At 35.7% G+C, this 19,105-nt stretch overlaps 4 protein-coding genes, 1 long non-coding RNA gene and 5 other non-coding genes across 14 annotated transcripts; 4 read left to right on the top strand and 6 right to left on the bottom strand.

Moving 5' to 3' along the window:
* The first annotated feature begins 3,653 nt into the window (after nt 1-3,653).
* LOC147279606 (uncharacterized) lies at nt 3,654-4,235 on the top strand. Its single transcript, XR_015123628.1, has 2 exons — nt 3,654-3,911; nt 4,008-4,235. It is a non-coding gene; the product is annotated as an uncharacterized LOC147279606 (long non-coding RNA).
* A 799-nt stretch (nt 4,236-5,034) lies between these two features.
* On the bottom strand, nt 5,035-6,252 carry LOC147279605 (uncharacterized). The gene is made up of 3 exons (XM_086252048.1): nt 5,470-6,252; nt 5,304-5,369; nt 5,035-5,217 (listed from the first exon to the last, which is right to left on the bottom strand). The coding sequence occupies exons 1-3, from the start codon at nt 6,250-6,252 to the stop codon at nt 5,035-5,037; spliced, it is 1,032 nt and encodes a 343-aa protein (XP_086108174.1).
* A 3,610-nt stretch (nt 6,253-9,862) lies between these two features.
* On the top strand, nt 9,863-13,179 carry LOC147279604 (putative caffeoyl-CoA O-methyltransferase At4g26220). Of its 5 annotated transcripts, XM_086251052.1 has the most exons (8): nt 9,863-10,022; nt 10,165-10,272; nt 10,773-10,867; nt 11,742-11,851; nt 11,942-12,021; nt 12,177-12,321; nt 12,497-12,628; nt 12,730-13,179. In XM_086251052.1, the coding sequence occupies exons 4-8, from the start codon at nt 11,777-11,779 to the stop codon at nt 13,018-13,020; spliced, it is 723 nt and encodes a 240-aa protein (XP_086107178.1). In that variant the 5' UTR covers nt 9,863-10,022; nt 10,165-10,272; nt 10,773-10,867; nt 11,742-11,776; the 3' UTR covers nt 13,021-13,179. The 5 variants fall into 5 exon arrangements, with proteins under 5 accessions (XP_086107178.1, XP_086107175.1, XP_086107176.1 ...); XM_086251049.1 differs by lacking the exon at nt 10,773-10,867; XM_086251050.1 differs by lacking the exon at nt 10,773-10,867 and having other exon boundaries at nt 11,670-11,851.
* An 878-nt stretch (nt 13,180-14,057) lies between these two features.
* On the bottom strand, nt 14,058-16,319 carry LOC147279599 (large ribosomal subunit protein eL28z-like). The gene is made up of 4 exons (XM_086250746.1): nt 16,215-16,319; nt 15,890-16,047; nt 15,618-15,781; nt 14,058-14,418 (listed from the first exon to the last, which is right to left on the bottom strand). The coding sequence occupies exons 2-4, from the start codon at nt 16,035-16,037 to the stop codon at nt 14,278-14,280; spliced, it is 453 nt and encodes a 150-aa protein (XP_086106872.1). The 5' UTR covers nt 16,038-16,047; nt 16,215-16,319; the 3' UTR covers nt 14,058-14,277.
* On the bottom strand, nt 14,557-14,648 carry LOC147279603 (small nucleolar RNA R24). The gene has a single exon (XR_015123709.1). It is a non-coding gene; the product is annotated as a small nucleolar RNA R24 (small nucleolar RNA).
* Nucleotides 14,750-14,841, bottom strand: LOC147279602 (small nucleolar RNA R24). The gene has a single exon (XR_015123711.1). It is a non-coding gene; the product is annotated as a small nucleolar RNA R24 (small nucleolar RNA).
* Nucleotides 14,944-15,035, bottom strand: LOC147279601 (small nucleolar RNA R24). Its single transcript, XR_015123713.1, has one exon. It is a non-coding gene; the product is annotated as a small nucleolar RNA R24 (small nucleolar RNA).
* LOC147279600 (small nucleolar RNA R24) lies at nt 15,135-15,226 on the bottom strand. Its single transcript, XR_015123712.1, has one exon. It is a non-coding gene; the product is annotated as a small nucleolar RNA R24 (small nucleolar RNA).
* Nucleotides 16,320-16,424: 105 nt separating the features above from the next.
* TRNAP-UGG (transfer RNA proline (anticodon UGG)) lies at nt 16,425-16,496 on the top strand. The gene has a single exon. It is a non-coding gene; the product is annotated as a tRNA-Pro (tRNA).
* Nucleotides 16,497-16,940: 444 nt separating this feature from the next.
* Nucleotides 16,941-18,974, top strand: LOC147279597 (deoxyhypusine synthase-like). The gene is made up of 6 exons (XM_086250905.1): nt 16,941-17,150; nt 17,225-17,610; nt 17,733-17,819; nt 18,149-18,254; nt 18,339-18,574; nt 18,671-18,974. The coding sequence occupies exons 2-6, from the start codon at nt 17,308-17,310 to the stop codon at nt 18,953-18,955; spliced, it is 1,017 nt and encodes a 338-aa protein (XP_086107031.1). The 5' UTR covers nt 16,941-17,150; nt 17,225-17,307; the 3' UTR covers nt 18,956-18,974.
* Nucleotides 18,975-19,105: the final 131 nt, after the last annotated feature.

Raw genomic sequence — 19,105 nt, 5'->3', positions numbered from 1 at the left:
AAAAATATTTTTTGCAAGTATGCGGTGCGGTTAAATAAAGTGTAGAACCGGAATCGAAACCGGAGAGAAGCGGTGCGGTTCGGTTTTTTTGGCGGTGTTGACTTTTTTTGGTCAACGCGGTTTTTTGGCGGTGCGGTTCGGCCGGTTTTGGCGGTCCGCGGTTAAAATGCCCACCCCTACATTTTAGTGTGTGCCACGTCATCAGATAACGGCCTTTTTGATGACAAGACTAATAGAGGTATTAACTTGAAACAAAATGAAAGTTGAGGCATGAAATTGCAACTTTTTGAACTTGAAATACTAACTAAAAATCCGAGGTAAAGTTGAGGTATTAAATTGTAATTTACCCTTATATAAACTATATACTATCAAATATATAAATTATAGTCTTACAGTATTATAAACTATATACTATATTATATACTATTAATTATATAAACTTTAGTCTTATAGTATTCTAAACTATATACTATCAAATTATACTAACTACTAAGTACTAAATAGTTTATTACTTTATATATAACTATATATTATATACATAAACAATGTTAGGTATATATAAGATTATAGAGTAATTAATAAATAATAATAGACTTAGTGTATAGAGTTTAGTGTTTAGAAATTAAAATTGTATGCTTAATTGGGTTTTAAGTTTTAACTTTTAACTTTTAATTATAGTGTATAGGATATTAATAGAGTTTAGTGTATTTAACTTTTAAGTTTTCAGTTTAGGATATAAGATAAAGTGTATAGTCTGTATAGACTATAGAGAATATATAATATATAAGGTAAAATATCTAAAACTATAAGTTATAACTAAAAGTCTAAAACTATATACTAATTAGTAATTTTATTATATAGGGTATAAGTATAACTAAAATTATATATTAGAACATTATTATATAAGTAGTTTATACTTTGTACTATATACTATATAGAGTTATAAATTATATATTATATAAAGTTAGTAAAGTTATAAACTATATCTATATATATAAAGCAAACACCTCCACTAGGTGAAATTTTTCGGAATTCCAAAGATACCCTTTATCAACTAAAATAGTTAAATACAACAATTTAGTATATTGAGGGTAAAAAAGTATAAGAAACCCAAAATAAATAACAAATAAAGAGGAAAAAGAAAACGAACGTGGGATAAATCAATGAAAGGAGTCCAACTTAGAAAGAGCGTCTTTTCAACTGTCTTTTACTCCTCCTAAGCTACCACTACACAGAATTGTAGTTACCCATAAATTTCCATTGTTTGAGATTACACAAACAGAAAATACATATTATTTCCAAAAAGAAGACTCCCAGTGCAAAAAGGTAAAAGAATGCAGTATCAGTAGCAGTGACTTTGCAGAACCACCAAAAGCATCAAAGTGCGAAGTTCAGTTGTGTCGAGCATCAGTTTGCCTCTTTTCTCTATCTCTGCATTTCACTTTTGTAACCATCTTATTTTTCAGTTTAATTGCTTTCTACATCTCTGATTACCACTCCTATAAATATATGCTGATTAAATTTCTTTTTTATGTTTCTTTTTTCTATTCTGCTACAGGACTTTGTAGAAGACTAAGAGAACACCTCCATTTGAGGCTTGAGCATTGGTGTTACGAGTTCTTACTTTTTTTCTTTTGAGTTTTTGTGAATTGGATGTTCACTTTGTTTTATTTGGGCAATTTCAGGGGTTTTTTTTTTCCTGCAAATTTTTTCATTGTGATTTTTTTTTTTGTGTTTAATTGGATTTTTGTTTTAATTTCAGGTTCCTACACTTTCTTGAATTTGAAGATCCTTTTTTTTTTTTTTGAGCTAAGGTATGTTTTTTTTTCTTGGTTATAGCTTTGGTTTGTTTTTGTTCATCTTAATCCATTCTTAACACCACGTTCAAAGCAGTTTAGCAACGTCATGATTCTTCCTCTTCCTTGCAAATGTTTTAAACCCATATTTCTTCACTTTTTGTTTTCTTTCCATTATATGAACTTCTTTGTTTCCGATTATCAAATTGTGTGTCTATTGAATTGTGTTTGTTGCATAGAAAAATTGTGTTCATGTGACCAAAGGCAGGTGTGTTTCCACTGCAAATCTATATTTGATGTTTTACTCTATTTTTCTTAATCAAGTTTATATTTGGCTTTGGCGATTGTATTAGGAGAGAACATCAGGTTGTAGACATGAATTCACTTTTACTTTGATTTAGATGCAGTATGTTTGAATTTCAGTTTACAGATTTTGTCAATTTTGGAATGTTAACTAATAACTATACCTGATTTTGATGTTGTAGGTCTAAGGTAACAATGATATATTGGTTTTGAATCTATATATTTGAATGAAAATACGATAATTTAATACAAAGTATGAAGAAAATTTGGTCAAAAGGGAAAAGCCTCTTGCGTGTATTACCTGAGATGAACCCGATACTAGACTCATAACAACAATTGCTGTAACAAATTAACGATGTACGAGAAAAAGTTTAAGGTTAATCTTAAAAAGAATTAAAGAGTCTCACACTAGAAACAAAGAAACATTAAATGTGCACAATAATAAATGAAATGTATGTCCAAAAATTAAAGTATGTGTAATAAAAAAAACCAATTTGAATTCGCAAGCGCACTAGCGCATGCAGAGAGGCTAGTATTTATATAAACTATATGGTATTATAAACTATATACTATATAAAATATAAACTATAAACTATATACTAAGCATATTAATGTAATAATAATACATATAAATATATATAATCATATAATAACAATATTAAATTATTAATGTAATAATATTACATATAAATATATATAACTAAATTTCGGTAATTGTTTCGGATTTTTCGCTATATATTTCGGTTTTTTCGGTAATAATTGATTCAGTTGCTTTCGGTCATAATTTTCGGTAATCGGTCGGTTTACCAACTTTTTTCGATTTTTACCAAAACCAAACCAACTTTTTCGGTAATTTTTTTGTTTCAGATTTTCGATTTTCGACTTGTTAAAATCGATTTACCAAACCAAAAAATTTCGATCGGTAGTCGGTCGGTTTGGTAAATACTTAACCAATGAGCAGCCCTACCCATTACCCTATATAATAAAATTAGTATATTCTTTATATTATATATAAAAAAAATTAGTGTATTATTTATAATTTAATTATACTCTATATACTAAAATTTTTAATTGTTTATAATTCTAGGGTATAATATATACTTATATACTATATAAGTGTATAGGGTATATGCCATATAAGGTAATAAGGTATAGGATTTAAAATTTATGGTATAAAGTTTAGGATATAGTATAGGTCCTATAGGATATTAGGGTTTATGGTATAAGAATTTAAAACTTATGGTATAGGGTTTGGTTGCAACTCATCTCTCATTCTCTAAACCATAAACCATAAAGTTTAAAATTTTATATATTCTATATAGGGAAAAATTTTCAAAAAAGACACGTACTTTGGGGTCAATCTTAGTTTAGGACACCAGTTTGGGTTTGTGTTAGTTTAGGACATATATTTTGGGTTTGTATCAGTTTGAGCTTTTCCGTCACCTCTGTCAAATCTTCCGTTAAAAACAGACCACGTGACTTGCACCTGACTTATTTTAAAGGGCAAAATTGTCACTCCCTTGCTTTTAAGACAGATCCAACTGCAAGCATCTACCCCGTTCGTCTTCCCGCCACAGAACATTGAATCCCTCCAATTTTCTGGGATTTCCCCCTAAAATCTGACCTTAAGTCTCGATAAAAACACAAAATTCTGCTCATTTGAGAATAAAATAGAGGTTTTGGGTTTTGAATAACATACTTGCGATGATGGAACCGGTGGGTCGGAGGTACTGCTATTGTGGTTTTCCAGCTGCAAGGGTCACGGCTTGGACTGATGCAAACCCTGGTAGAAGGTTCGATGGCTGTTCCAGGGTAGGGTGTATAAAAGCTCTGTGTTTGTTTGATTTTCGTTACACATGTAGATTAATATGGGTTGTTTAGGTAAGTAATTTATGTTTTTATTTGCAGAAACCCAGGGGAGGATGTGATTTTTTCAGATGGGTTGATCCTCCCATGTGTGCAAGGTCAAGGCAAGTGATACCTGGATTGCTAAGGAAACAAAGTTTGCTGGAGACACAGGTTGATCGAGGTCAAGCAAGGGTGAAGAAGCTCTGGTTTTGTTTGATATTGTCTTGGTTGTTTTTTGTGTTTTCCTGGATGAATGACAAAAGCAATGGACCATAAATGTTGAATGGAGTATTTTCGGGTTTTTGTATTTTCGGGTTGTTAATATTCTGGGGTTGAATAGAATAGATCAAGGCTATCCGTTTTGGGTTGATAGCTTAGATTAAGGCTATCTTCTTTTGTGTTGTGTATGGCCAGACATTTCAGATTGCCTTATATTGTAATGGCAATGTTTAAGTTTAAATGAAAGGATATTTTGGCAATTTGCTGGTCTTGGTACCTTTTTTTTGTTGGATTGTATCAAATTGGATTGAAGATAAACACATAAACCTCTTAAAGGGAAGAATTGACCATTTATTTTGCAACACCAAAAATAAGTTGATTTCATTCGAAATGCAAATGAGCCTTCTATTTTCAATCCAAGACAAGTCATATGGACAAAAATCAAATTAGACCTGTTATATATGCATTCAAAGGAAAGCATTCCAAACTACTTGAAGCCAAAAATGGTTCCATACATTGTGATCCCATTAAGTACAATATATAGCTAATCATGACAATGTAAAATGTTTAACCAAAAGTAAGATGTTTAACCAACTTCACACAAACAGAATTCCAACCCAAAACTAAAATGTTTAACCCAAAAGCAGAAGTACAACTCAAAAAAACCTTGTGGTCATATTCCTAAAACCTGCACAAAAAAAACCTTGTGATCATCCTAACTTCAAACTACATTTCAGAAATTTCAGAATACAACATATCAGTATTGTCTTCATGGGATCCTCGACCTTAATGATTTCTTCTTGACAGGTGATTTGAACCTTTTTTTGGGGAGCACAGAGGCAGTCACATTTAAAGGACAAGGTTGTGATTAACTTTGTGGCAAAATGAATGTTGGTTGGGATTGTGGTCTCACAGAGGATGATGGTTGAGATGACACTTCTCTGGTTTGGGAGTTGGATGAACCTGCAGATGGTGGTCTTAGTGAAGCCTTTTTTGATCGCTGCATTGCATGCCTAGACCTTAGTCTTCGAATTTGGGGTTTCTTTCTTACCTGCAAGCAAACTCAAGTCCATAAATAATGTGTTCTGACTGCAATTAAAAAGAGAACAAAATAACAAGGCTCTTGACTTAGATCACCTTCTTGGCTTGCTGGTCTTGGTCCTGGCCTTGCTCTTGTCCATCACCTTCAACCTTCCTCTTTCCCTGCATACAGAAAGCAAAGCACACACCAAAAAGAGTCATCAGTTATTTTCAAATCTAGTCAATGAATATGTCAGTTAAGCACACACAGTCAGTTTGGTACCTTCTTTTGTACATCATTTTCTCTCCCACAGGTCCTTGAATTGTGACCCTCCTTACCACATTTCTTGCAGGTAATGGTGACATCAAACCTTATCAATTTTGTTGTATTTGGTGGCTTCTTTGGTTCATTTGAATCTCTGGCCCTTACTTTCTTGGGTCTTCCTGCTTGCTTCTTATAGCATGGAGGCTTGAGTGGTGGCTTTCCTGTTCTAATCCACTGGTCTTTCCCAGGCATAGGGTTAATCATTGGTGCATATGTTGCCTGGTAAGCAGTAACATGATACTTTTCATATGTGAATTCTTCAATTGTAAGATCCCTGCCATGCTTCCAAATAGATGATATTGCATGGCAACAAGGTATACCACTTACATCCCACTGCCTGCAAGAGCATGTTTTGAGATCCAAATCAACTGCATACTGATGCTCATCTGTGATTACTTGATATTTTTTTCCACCACACCAAAAAGCCCTACACATACAACAGTCCTTCTTTCGTTTGTCAATTATGCCTCTAATCCTTGGCCCTAGTTGATATTTCCACTTCTGAGCTTGCTCTCTTCTTCTTGCAAAAAGCAACATTACATACATTCTCAGCCTCTCAAGCAAGGTAAGTATTGGCTGGTCCCTTGCTTTTAAGATTGCTGCATTGAATGACTCGCATAGGTTGTTTAGAATCAAATCACACTTTGCTTCTGTTTTGAAGAATGCCTTGCTCCAATTGTGTGGAGGCTTATCATCAAACCACTTGTATGCCTCACCATCTATTTCCTTCATCTTGTTCATCTCTGACCTCCACTTTGCCTCATAAGTTGACTTTGCTGCACTCTGAAAAATCTCTTTCAATAAGAGGCTCGGAAACTTCTTTCTGAAGTTCTCCCCCAAATGCTTGACACAATGCCTGTGTTCTGCATTGGGAAGCAAGTCCTTCACTGCATCAATTAAACCCTTTTGTTTGTCACTCAGTATCACATAATGGTGTGAATTCTCCAAGTTCAAATCCATAATCAAGTGCTGCATAAACCACCCCTAACTGTCTCTGTTTTTCGATTTCCACAACTGCATATGCCAATGGAACCATTCCATTGTTAGCATCCACCCCTATGGCAGCCAAAAGCTGCCCCTTGTGAGGTCCCTTAAGGAAGCACCCATCCATACCTATCACAGGTCTACATCCATCAATGAAGGCCCTCTTGCATGCACCAAAGCATATATACATTCTCTGGAACTGTGGTTGATCCCCAGGAAGAAGGTTACTTTGAATCTTGACAGTTGTGTTTTCATTCGTCCTTTGTAACTCCTCAGCATAATCCCACAGCATGCCAAATTGCTCCTCAATCTGTCCCTGAATGTTCTTGAAGGCAAGCCTTCTAGCTGTGTAGCACACTGTCCTAGTAACCTTTACATTGAATTGCTTCAAGATTTGCTCTTGGAAAGCCCCAACATCCCATTTAGGATTGGTCCTAAAATCATCCCCATATCTTTTAGCCAACCATTTTGCATTGATATGACAGTTATATCTAGGACCTGTGCAAGTATGCTCATCAAGGAACTGTCTCACAATCACATTGTCACTCTTGTTATCCTTGACATCATGGATATGCTAAGGACAGTTTGGTGCACACCCTACTCTACACCACTTTGCATGGTTCTTCTTAAAACTCAGCTCTCTATCATTCAATATGGAGTATTCCTTGATAGCTTCTTTGAATACCTCCATAGATGCAAAACACTGACCCAATGTAAATTTAGGATCTTTCATATCCACATCTTTTCTAAAAACAGTAAGCCTTGGTGGCTTTACCCTAGGTCTCTTCCTTGGAACATCATCTTCTTCAAAGTCATCTGATGAACTTTGTACACTTCCCATGTTGTCAGAATCAGCCATGTCCTCAGAGTCAAACTCACCAAAACCCCCACCATCATCATCACTATGAACCTCAGGATCCACATCATCATCCCAATTTGTTTCATCTTCACTATGCTCATAGTCACTATCCACATAATCAAAATCATCCTCATGTTTCATCCTCATCGTTTTCATCCTCACTTGCAGAGTTTCTTCCTTCACCACCTTCCTCCTCAAGCACCTCGGCATTCTCATCTTCATAACCTCCAACATGTACCTCTCCTTGTTGGTTGACTGATGGCTCTGCATCAAACTCTCCAAATGCCTCATTCTCACATGGTCCCTCATCAGCATTAACCTCTGGTTCAGAGCCATCAGACAATTGTATTGGCTTTGGTTCATGCACTACCTGTTGTGCACCAGTATTTAGGTTCCCTGGATGACAGAAATACACCACAGCCACTCTCTGAGGTATTTGAAAACCACACAGTCTCAATATACAAGCATCAGTTATAGCAGCTACCCACCCCCTGTCTTCTGGATGTCCTGGTTCCTTGTAATAATATACAATGTTTTCATTGTACCCTAATAACTTAGCTAGACCATCCATCTCCAGTAAAGACATATAGTCAATGTTGGCATAATCCCCCCAAGTGATCATGCCACCAACATATCTCTTTTCACTACCATCAACATTTAAGTTCACTAGCCTACCACCATGGTGAAATTCTAAAGTGAAATGGTCTGGATTACCTGCCAGAAATAAAGCCATGTCATGCTTATTAACAGTGTTCAAAGTCACATGCACTAATGTAGAACATGCAAAAATAAAGACATTATTCTAAGTAGTAAACCCTAAAGTAAAACAAAATCAGAGTCTAAACTACAATAAATACATTATTCTAATTAGTAAACCCTACGACATTCTTCTAATCCCCTTTACATTATTCTAATCCAGTAGCAATCCCAACATGACTCAAATGTTACACCATACCAAACCAGGAGTCTCATTTATACTACACCTATCAATATTTTACTCTACGCCCACCATAGCAGACCATGTGGGATTCCCATTACTTTCAATTATTTATTCAACATCTCTGGTCTCATCTCCCATAAAGACAATAATGAAGCAGAAAAGGTCAAAAATGTTTGAACATATGGCGTGCATGGCCTAGCAATTCCAATAAACAAATGGGTCACAATTGAAAAAAAACAGTCAATACACAACACAACATCACACAGACCCAGCCAAAAAAAAATTCTTTATCGATTCACCAATATACACCATCAAACCCCACAAAGAGAATCTTCAAACAGTCATTTAAGGGGACAACTTACTGTATTCGGGTGGATCTCCATCTGTCCTCAGGAACTCCATTTCGAATCTCCACAGAGAATATCACTTTTTGTTGCAGCGGATATCACTTTCGCAGTGATTAGAAAGCCAAAATCCCCTTTACCCCTTTAATCGAAGAAGAAAGCGTCCAAAACCCTAACCAGCGAACACTTTTGCGCGACCAGATTGAATTCTAAATCATTAAACTGAATTCCCTTTTGTTTAAAGTTAATCTTGCAGTTGGATCTGTCTTAGGGTTTAGGGAGTGACAATTTTGCCCTTTAAAATAAGTCAGGTGCAAGTCACGTGGTCTGTTTTTAACGGAGGATTTGACAGAGGTGACGGAAAAGCCCAAACTGATACAAACCCAAAATATATGTCCTAAACTAACACAAACTCAAACTGGTGTCCTAAACTAAGATTGACCCCAAAGTACGTGTCCTTTTTGAAAATTTTTCCCATTCTATATACTCTATATAGTCTAGTTACATAAAATAGTTTGCCCAACCAAACCCCAAAGTCTCAAACCCCAAAACAAACCCAATTGCTCAAACCCCAAAACATATGTTTTATATAAATTATAAAACATTAAAAAATTTAAAACATATGTAAATGTAATAAAAATACCAAACCCCAAACGAAACCCCAATATGGCCAAACCCCAAAAAATATGTTTTATATAAATTATAAAACATTAAAAAATTTAAAACATATGTAAATGTAATAAAAAGACTAAACCCCAAAAAATATGTTTTATATAAATTATAAAACATTAAAAAATTTAAAACATATGTAAATGTAATAAAAAGACTAAACCCAAAAAAATATGTTTTATATAAATTATAAAACATTAAAACAATAAAACATATATAAATGTAATAAAAGACCAAACCTCAAACGAAACCTCAATCTTACCAAACCCCAAAATATATGTTTTATAATTTTTATAAAACATTTGTAAATGTAATAAAAAAATGAAACCCCAATCTTGCCAAACCCCAAAACATATGTTTTATAATTTTTATAAATTATTAAAATATATATAAATGTAATTTTTTTTAGTAAAAAAAAAAATATAAATGTAATAAAAAAATGAAACCAATCTAAAGTTCTAAACCCCAAAAATAAAAAACTTAATTCACTACAACAACAGTAAAACACAAACTTAAAGGCTAAAACATAAACCAAACCCCTCTCTCTCACAGTCTCACTCATCTCTCTCAGTCTGACTCTGAGCTCTCGGTCACCGACTCACTCAGATCTCTCGCGCTGGCCTCTCTCTCTCTCTCTCTCTCTCACTCTCTCGCCATCTCTGTCGAAGACTAGAAGGTCACACCGTCGCAGGCTTCGCAAATCGCAACTGAACAGGTATGTCTCATTGTCTCTCACTCTCAAGTCTCAATGTCTCATCTCTCTTTCTCTCGTCTCTCAGACTTTACCCTCTCATCTCTGTCTCTGATCTGTCACTAGGGTTTCGAATTCTAATTTGGGGATTTTTGTGTAATTTCAGCTCTCAGTCATCTCTCTCACTCTCTCGCCTCTCGCCTCTCATCTCTGTCGAAGACTCAAAGGTTGCAGGGTCACAGGGTCGCAGGCTCGCAGCTTCTAATCTGAACACGTATTTATGTCATCTCTCTCACTATGAAGTCTTGTCTCTCATCTCTGTGTCTCACTCTAAAACAGTGAAACTAGGGTTTCGAATTCAAAGAATCAAATTTGGGGATTTTTGTGTAATTGTTGCAAGTTTCGAAATTCAATCAATTAGGGATTTTTGTGTAATTGCTAAAAGAAAGTGACTTAGGAACTGAATTGATTTGTTACAAGATAGTGAATTTAATCAATTAGCACTGTAGATTACACTAATTTGCTAAAAGAAAGTGACTTAGGAACTGAATTGATTTGTTTTAAGGAACTGAATTGATTTGTTTATATGTTGTGCACCTTTCAGATTTGTTTATATGTTGTACTCGTGCATCTCTCAGATTTGTTTATATATTGTGCATCATTCAGATTTGTTTATATATTGTGCATTTGTGCATCATTTAGATTTGTTTATATATTGTGCATTTGTGCATCATTTAGATTTGTTCATTGCCTTCTCTTATTTACTGCATTTAGGGTTTAGGAGGGATGGACCCCCAACATCAGAAGCAAGACGAGTGAATAATAGCTCATTAGGCCCAGAACCGTGGTGGAGAACCGCACCTTGAATGGTCTGGTTTGGTTTAGTTTTTTTATTTCTTTCACGGTTTTAAGCACCGAACCGCACCGTGTATTAATGTCCGGCGCGGCGCACGGTTCCGGGGGAAAAGTGAGTCAAACCGCACCGCGCCCACCCCTAACCAAGGGTGAGGACTGAGGGTGGCCTTTAACTAACCAAGTGATTATAATAATAATAATAATAATAAATTAACCAAAGCAGAAAGTTTGTGAGACCAAACCCACTTGCTAGAGTTTAGTTTCACAGTCTCTTTTACTGTATATATTTACAACTTCAATCCCTTTGTTTCAAGCCAGAAAATATTTTGGGTACATCTCTCTATCTATCATAGTAAGCATGATACCAATTTGCAACCATGTGAACATTATTTTTGTGGTTTTCAATTTTTTTTAATATGATAAATCTCATGCTTGGCTTGCGTACTATTACATTGTTTTTACCATTTTATGTTATGATTTGTCGACACCATATATATCACTGATACACTCGTAGCTCTATATAGAATATGGAATATTGGAATTTGTTAGCTGAAAACGAATGGAATTTGTAACCGTTTATTTAATACTACAAATTTATTCTTGCAACATTTTTTGGAGTTATGGTTTTTAATTTTCAGATTTAATAGGAGGAGGTTACATGGGGTTTGGGTTGCCTATAAAATTGGTCACCCTACTTCACAATTGATATACTAGTATAATTCTTTCTCTACCTCTCTTATATCTTTCAGCTTTGTTATTTTTCACCTTGGAGACTAAAAATATTGTTTTACTTGATAAATATTTATTGGATTCCAGTGATTGCCTGCCTTGGCTTGAAGTTAAAGTGTACCTGAAAGTTTGAATTCTAAAGCTAGCTTCATTCTCTAGGAAAATTTTCAGAATTCTTGTGCACCAGAGAAGCAATGGAAGACACTACAAAGCAAGTGATTACGAATAACCCGAACCCAACTGTGTTGAAGAGCAAGGAGTTATATGAGGTATTGTCCATAGCTAGTCTGCTTAATTGGAATATATTTGTCTATATGCACAAATTTACATTTAAACTGGTCTTCCCATTGATGTGACAGTATATATTGAACACTAGTGTGTACCCAAGAGAATCAAATCTTCTAAAGGAACTGAAGATTGCTTCTACAAACCACCCTATGTAAGTCTCCAAATTTCTAACTACTATGCCAAAATGATGGTGCAGTCAGATTACAGAAGTTAAAGTTTGCATGTGACGAGAGAGATTGACACACAAAGTGTGTACACTGCGATGACAACCGAACTAAATTGTGGTCTATCCATTTTATTGTGTAGGGCTTTCATGGGTACAGCACCTGATGCAGGTCAGTTAATGGCCATGATCTTGAAACTAGTGAATCCCAGAAAAGCAATTGAAATTGGAGTTTTTACTGGATACTCTCTTCTCCTCACAGCTCTTACGACTCCTGATGATAGCAAGGTTGGTAACTTGGTGTGTGTATATACGAGACAGTCTAGCAAGATAAGATACTTTTCCAAATTCACAGTCTAACAGCATAAAATCTTATGTTATATAAATATATATTATATACATATCAAGTAATATAGATGTCTACCTACCAAAGTTATGCTTTATAATGCATATATCAATGCAGATTACAGCCATAGACATTGATCGAAAAGCATACGAAATAGGGTTGCCAGTTATCAAAAAAGCTGGTGTGGAACACAAGATCAACTTCATTGAGTCCCCAGCTCTGCCTATCCTAGATAAACTCTTACAAGAGGTAAGGAGAGAAGAGTGGTACTTTGTATTTGGATGCATTTCTTAAATTCCAAGTATTTGAAAATTGTTGCTGCTTCAATCTTCATGCATGTTTTGCTGCAGCCAGAGCAGGAAGGGAGTTTTGACTTTGCTTTTGTTGATGCGGACAAGAACAACTATTGGAATTACCATGAAAGGCTAATGAAGCTGATTAAGGTTGGTGGGATAGTTATCTATGATAACACACTCTGGGGAGGAACAGTTGCTTTGCCCGAAGAGGCTGTTCCAGAGGCCAGAAGGGAATGGAGGCAGTGTGCAATTGAGTTTAATAAATTGGTTTCCACTGACACTCGCGTCGAGATATCCCAAGTTCCAGTGGGTGATGGGATCACTATCTGCAGGAGAATTCACTGAATAAAAAAGTGAAGCACATTATTATCCTTTCGTTCCATCAACTAATCTTAGTCTTGAATCCCGTTGGGGAGGGGAGATTGATAAATATTTTTATGTATTCTTCTAATTTCTATGTGTATTAAGCTACTCCAGTATCATATATTTTATTACTTTACTTTATATTTTACTCTTTTATTTTCTTTTAAAAAATTTCCTATTATTAATATATTGTATTGAATTAAATATATAGGAGACTTGAAATGAAAGTCTCCTTCTTGCATCCATTCTCCATCACATTGTTGTAACAAAAATATCGTATGTATCAATATGGATGGAAATTTTTAGGACATGAAATAGCGATATATATCTCAAAAAAAGATTATAGAAAAAATAATCTTGTACCTCAAACTTCTTGTAACAGCCTTATATACCTCGGTTGAGATGAATAAAAAGTGTGGGAGAGAACCCCAATGACTGATTTTAGGCTAAGAAAATAGTATTTATATCAAGAGAATAACTTGTATGTCTCTATCATAGGGACATAGGAACAGACCGGTGTCACAAGAGAGAAGAAGGAGAGAAGAGAGAGAGTTTTGGGGTGGGAGAGAGCCCCAATGACTGATTTTAGGCTAACAAAATAGTATTTATATCAAAGGATATTATAAACATTGTAAGCGAAAAAAGAGTCATAAATGTTATAAATCTCCCGTCAGGAGTCAGGACTAAGAGCGTAAAACTGGCAAAAAACTTGTTCAACAGTTCCCAATCAGGTTAATATAGCATTAAGTGTATCAGTGTACATTCACCATACTACCATAGCCTAAGAAATTAAGAATGCTGTAAATTATGGAAAGTCTCCACATCTTGTGATGGACAAAAGTCACAAAAATGTTGACTCTGTTTTTAAGGACTAACCCAAGAATCCTTGAACAACTTCAGCAGCCATTCTTCTGTACCACTATTTTTATTTAGTCTGTGCACCCACAATTCTACGATTTAAAATATTATTCATCAACCACATCTCATCTTGCAGGTCTTGAAAAAGCAACACGCACCCAGAAAACTACATAGTAGATCATAGCAATACCAAATTAATCTTCAGCAAAATTTGGGGAGCTAAGCAAACTAGGATCTTCCCTTTTTAGTAAAAGGGCTAAAGTTCTCACATTCCTCGAGAGATAAAACATAAAATGGGAATACACGTCTCTTTGAATCTGAAAAATGACAACTACAAACACAAAATGAACATAGCATGACAGACAATTATTCCCCAATATCTCACTTCCTACCAGGGGTCCTAACCGCCTGCCTATTCCTCTTCTTGGCACCGGACTTCCCAACCTTGAGACTCCTGTGAACAGCACCGAGCCTGGCAAGGGCTGCTTTCTTCAAATCAGGTCTATAAAAATTGTCAGACACCTGGGAACCATTGACAAATAACAATTCAGTAAGCGCTGATGTCAAAACAAAAAGAAAGTTATTGCAACAGTGTGATAAGAATAAACATCTCAATAAAACTGAAAAAGAAAAAAGAGTGCAATGCATTTTAGCTAAAAGAGTGCTCAGAAGCCAAGCGTAACAAGTGAATTTCATAGAAGAACCCACTAAAAGTGGGATTTTCTTACATGTTAGCTGCTCATCACAGCTAATAAGTGACAAAGTAGTTGATATTGCAACAATGTGATAATCATAACAATATGAATAAAACTGAAAAAAAAAAAAAAAAAAGCACAATGTATTTTAGCTAAAGAGTGCTCAGAAGCCAAGCGTAACAAGTGAATTTCATTGAAGATCCCACACAAAGTGGAATTTTCTTACATGTTAGCTGCTCATCACAGCTAATAAGTGACATAGTAGTTGATATTGCAACAGTGTGATAATCATAACAATATGAATAAAACTGAAAAAAAAAAAACAAAAAAGCACAATGTATTTTAGCCAAAGAGTGCTCAGAAGCCAAGCGTAACAAGTGAATTTCACTGAAGATCCCACACAAAGTGGAATTTTCTTACATGTTAGCTGCTCATCACAGCTAATAAGTGACAAAGAGGTTAATTAAGATATTACACCAGTGTGATAGGCAAAACCATTTGAATAAAACAAGAAAACAAACGCAATGTATTTTTGGCTAAAAGAGTGCTCAGAAGCCAAGCGTAACAAGTGAATTTCACTGAAGATCCCACACAAAGTGGGATTTTCTTACATGTTATCTGCTCATCACAGCTAATAAGTAACATGGTAGTTGGATAAGAAATTAACAAATGACAACTGTTGTTAAAGTAACCTATTCATAATTCATGAAATATGAAAGGCAAGCAGACCCTTTTAACATTAGAACAGCAATACTTTATAGCTCTTAAGTGGGTACTCCTAAGAACATCCAAATGTCAAGTAGCCATTAAATGACATATTGTTGTTAATCCATTTCATAATTCTTGTTGTTTCCCAAATGACATATTGCCAAAATTTAGTTTCTCACACAGATTCAAACATGAACAACAGTTGAAGAAGCGTACAAGTATGATTGAAATTCAGCATACTGACAATTGCACACAATCAGAAAAGGCTAATACAAAACCATATGTTAAAGTATGATTCTGAAATCAACTCTTTGGTACCTGATTGGTAACAGCCTTGGCCATGCGGGGAAACTCCTTCCTCATCACAGACTTGTGAAGCAAGCCGGCGGGCTTGTTCTGCTTCTTGGTCTTAGTGGTCGCAAGCACCACAGACTGGTCTTTGCCTCCAGCCTGAATAGTCACCGTCTTACGGTTCGCCAAACCTAATTAAAAAAAAATTAAAATAAATCCCAAATGAAATATAACGATTCATCTTCCTAGGGTTTATTCATTTTCTCGGGAAACAAACAAAGGGAAAGGCAGTGAAATACCAGAATGCTTGTAGGAGTTGAGGTTGTAGAGGTTGTTAGGCTCCTTGCTGAAGCGGACGCCGGCGGTGCCTCGGCCGAACTCCTTCACCAAAAAGGAGTTGTTCTTCTTCACGATCTCCCAGATCAACTGTCCCGGAACGGTCGCCATTGAAACCTAGCTGCATCACAAGAATCACAAAAAACCAACGGCTCAGATTCAATCAAGACTAGAATGAGAGTTTGATCTGAATCAATTGCTAGAGAAATTGAATCGGCACATGAGAGAGAGAGAGAGAGAGAGAGAGAGAGAGAGAGAGAGAGAGAGAGAGAGAGAGAAAAGACTTACTTTTTGCAGAGAGTTTTGGGTGTGAGAGAGAAAGAGAGAAGGGTGGAGGCTCCGGGGGTTTATGAATGAAGGTTGAGAGTTGATTATATAGTTCGTTTACAAAACCCTAGACAGTAAACAAGAGACTGAGACTGACCAAAAAAAAAAATAAAACGAAAAAGAAATTATTATTTGTTTTTATAAAGTAAATGACGTTGCTTTATCAAAGGCGGGCGTTTGGTCTAGTGGTATGATTCTCGCTTTGGGTGCGAGAGGTCCCGAGTTCGATTCTCGGAACGCCCCTTTTAATAATAAAAGTCTTGATTTTTTATTTTTTTTTATTCCTGACCGGCGAAGCAGCTTCCATCACCGTCGCGTGGAGCTCCCTCTTCCTCTCTCACTCTCTTGGGCGGTATGTTTGTCATTCCTCCTGATTCCATTTCAAAATATATGAACTTTACTTGATGCATTGCTAGGATTAAAGGTTAAGGCTCAAGTTTACTCTTTTTTTGGGCGTTTGGGAGTGTACAGAACACAATTTTACATGTTTATTTCATGTTGGTGCATTGCTTAAAGACATTTGTACTTAAATGAACAAAATTTCATCCAACTTAACCTGAATTTCTTTTAGAAGAGAAAAAAAAAAAGACAACAAAAACTTAACCTGAATTTGGAATGGAGTAATGGACTGCCTTGGGTTTCAGATTGCTCAAAACGCTAATAGACAAAGAGTGGTAGTGGCAAACACCATATTGGTTAGTGATGGAAGACAATCAGATTGCAAGCTTACACTCCATAGTGTTCAAAGAGTCAGAGAGTTTGGAAGGCAAATGCATCAAAATTGAAGGGTACAATTTCAATCAAGGAGTAGACTACCCTCGCCTTCTCAGCTCCATGCTCTCCACTGACTTCCAAGCCTCCAATCTTGGTGATGCCATCCAAGTTGTCAACCAAATGGTAAATTTCTCTTCCCAAAAATGCGAGCACCATGTTTTAATTTTTAACCAGCTATCTTTTTAATTGGACTGAAGCTAGATTGGAGGCTAGCGGATGAGGCCATAGCTGAAGATTGCAGTGAGGATGAGAGGGATTTGAAATACATAGAGTCAGTGAAATGCAAAGTTTTTTTGGGTTTTACTTCGAATTTGGTTCGTCTGGGATTAGGGATACCATTTGGTACTTGGTTGAGCACCATATGGTGGATGTTGTGGCTACAACTGCTGGTGGTATAGAGGAAGATCTTATAAAATGCCTTGCACCCACTTATAAAGGTGATTTCTCTCTACCGGGAGCGCATTTGCGGTCCAAAGGCTTGAATCGTATCGGTAATTTGCTTGTTCCTAATGATAACTATGGCAAATTTGAGAATTGGATCATACCCATTTTTGACCAGATGTTGAAGGAACAAACTGAACAGGTATGTTTTTTTTTCTTTTTTTTAAAGATACTTTCTTTTATTATTTTGGTTTTATATTTGTGGGTATTTGTGGTTGTCAAGCTATGATTGATATAGTTTTTTGTTAATTAATTTCTTACCAGAATGTATTGTGGACGCCGTCTAAACTGATTGCACGCTTGGGCATGGAAATAAATGATCAAAGTTCATATCTGTATTGGGCATACAAGGCAAGAAATCAACCAAAGCCAAGCACTTTATCTTTAGTTCTTAAGCTTATATGTTTGTACTAATTGCTCGTTTTACAGTCTAAATTTGGTTGGATAAACATGCATAGACACAGAATTTTTTGAAATTGTGTTGTAGACTGAATAGTAATGGTTATCTGTGGCCTCTGGGTCTGTTTTTAGGATCTATATATTTTACTGTGTTATAATACTGGGGTTGTGTTTCAAGATTATGCAAGGGTATTTGGAAGGGGCATTCTACTTTTTTCTGTGATATTAGTAGCAGTAATCGTTGCAGTAGCATTTAATGTTTCTTTGTTGATGTTTTCCAGAACAATATCCCAGTTTTTTGTCCAGGCTTAACAGATGGCTCATTGGGAGACATGTTGTACTTTCATTCTTTCCGCAGCCCAGGTCTGATCATTGACGTAGTGCAAGGTATGTTTCTTGTTACATTGTCATTGCAGCTGATAGTTAGCAGCTTGAGAAATAAGATCATAAGATAGTATGCCCTTTGAACAGATATTAGGGCTATGAATGGTGAAGCTGTCCATGCAAGTCCAAGGAAGACTGGAATGATCATCCTCGGAGGGGGTGTGCCCAAACATCACATTTGCAATGCCAATATGAAGCGTAATGGCGCGGATTATGCTGTCTTCATCAATACTGCACAAGAGTTTGATGGGAGTGATTCTGGAGCTCATCCCGACGAGGCTGTATCATGGGGAAAATACGGGGGTTCTGCTAAAACTGTTAAGGTATACTTGAGAGACAAACCAAAAGAATCCTGTCGTCTTCATTTCAGTTATAATATTATTCTGATTATTTTCCCTCGTTTTGCTTTGTTGTGTCAGGTGCATTGCGATGCAACAATTGCTTTCCCTCTGCTGGTTGCTGAAACATTTCCCAAGAAATCTATCAAGACTACAAACTTATTACAGCCTTTGGTCATGAAAATTCATTTGCAATATGTTGTTTTGATTAATTGTGATAAAGCTATTAACTGGCTGATGGGGCTCCAGAAACATGATAATTTCCACAAATCTCATCCGAGGGAGATTGTATGCTGTTCATTGTTACTGAGAGCCCATAAACACATATGCACAATGATGGTTTGCAAGATGCTAATTAAGGGTTAGAATACAAAAGGCATTCTGATTATTTAAATTGACTCATATCCCCCTTATGTTAGATTAGCTTTATTTATTTTTTTTTCATCTATACTTGAAGGTGATGACATACTGGGGGAGTTTACTTGTTATTTGTGATCATTTTGTTCAATTTCATTC

This window comes from Dryas octopetala, chromosome 7 (assembly GCF_963921425.1).
Source record: "Dryas octopetala chromosome 7, drDryOcto1.1, whole genome shotgun sequence".
Taxonomy (NCBI): domain Eukaryota; kingdom Viridiplantae; phylum Streptophyta; class Magnoliopsida; order Rosales; family Rosaceae; genus Dryas; species Dryas octopetala.
This window is presented reverse-complemented; position numbering and strand designations above follow the sequence as displayed.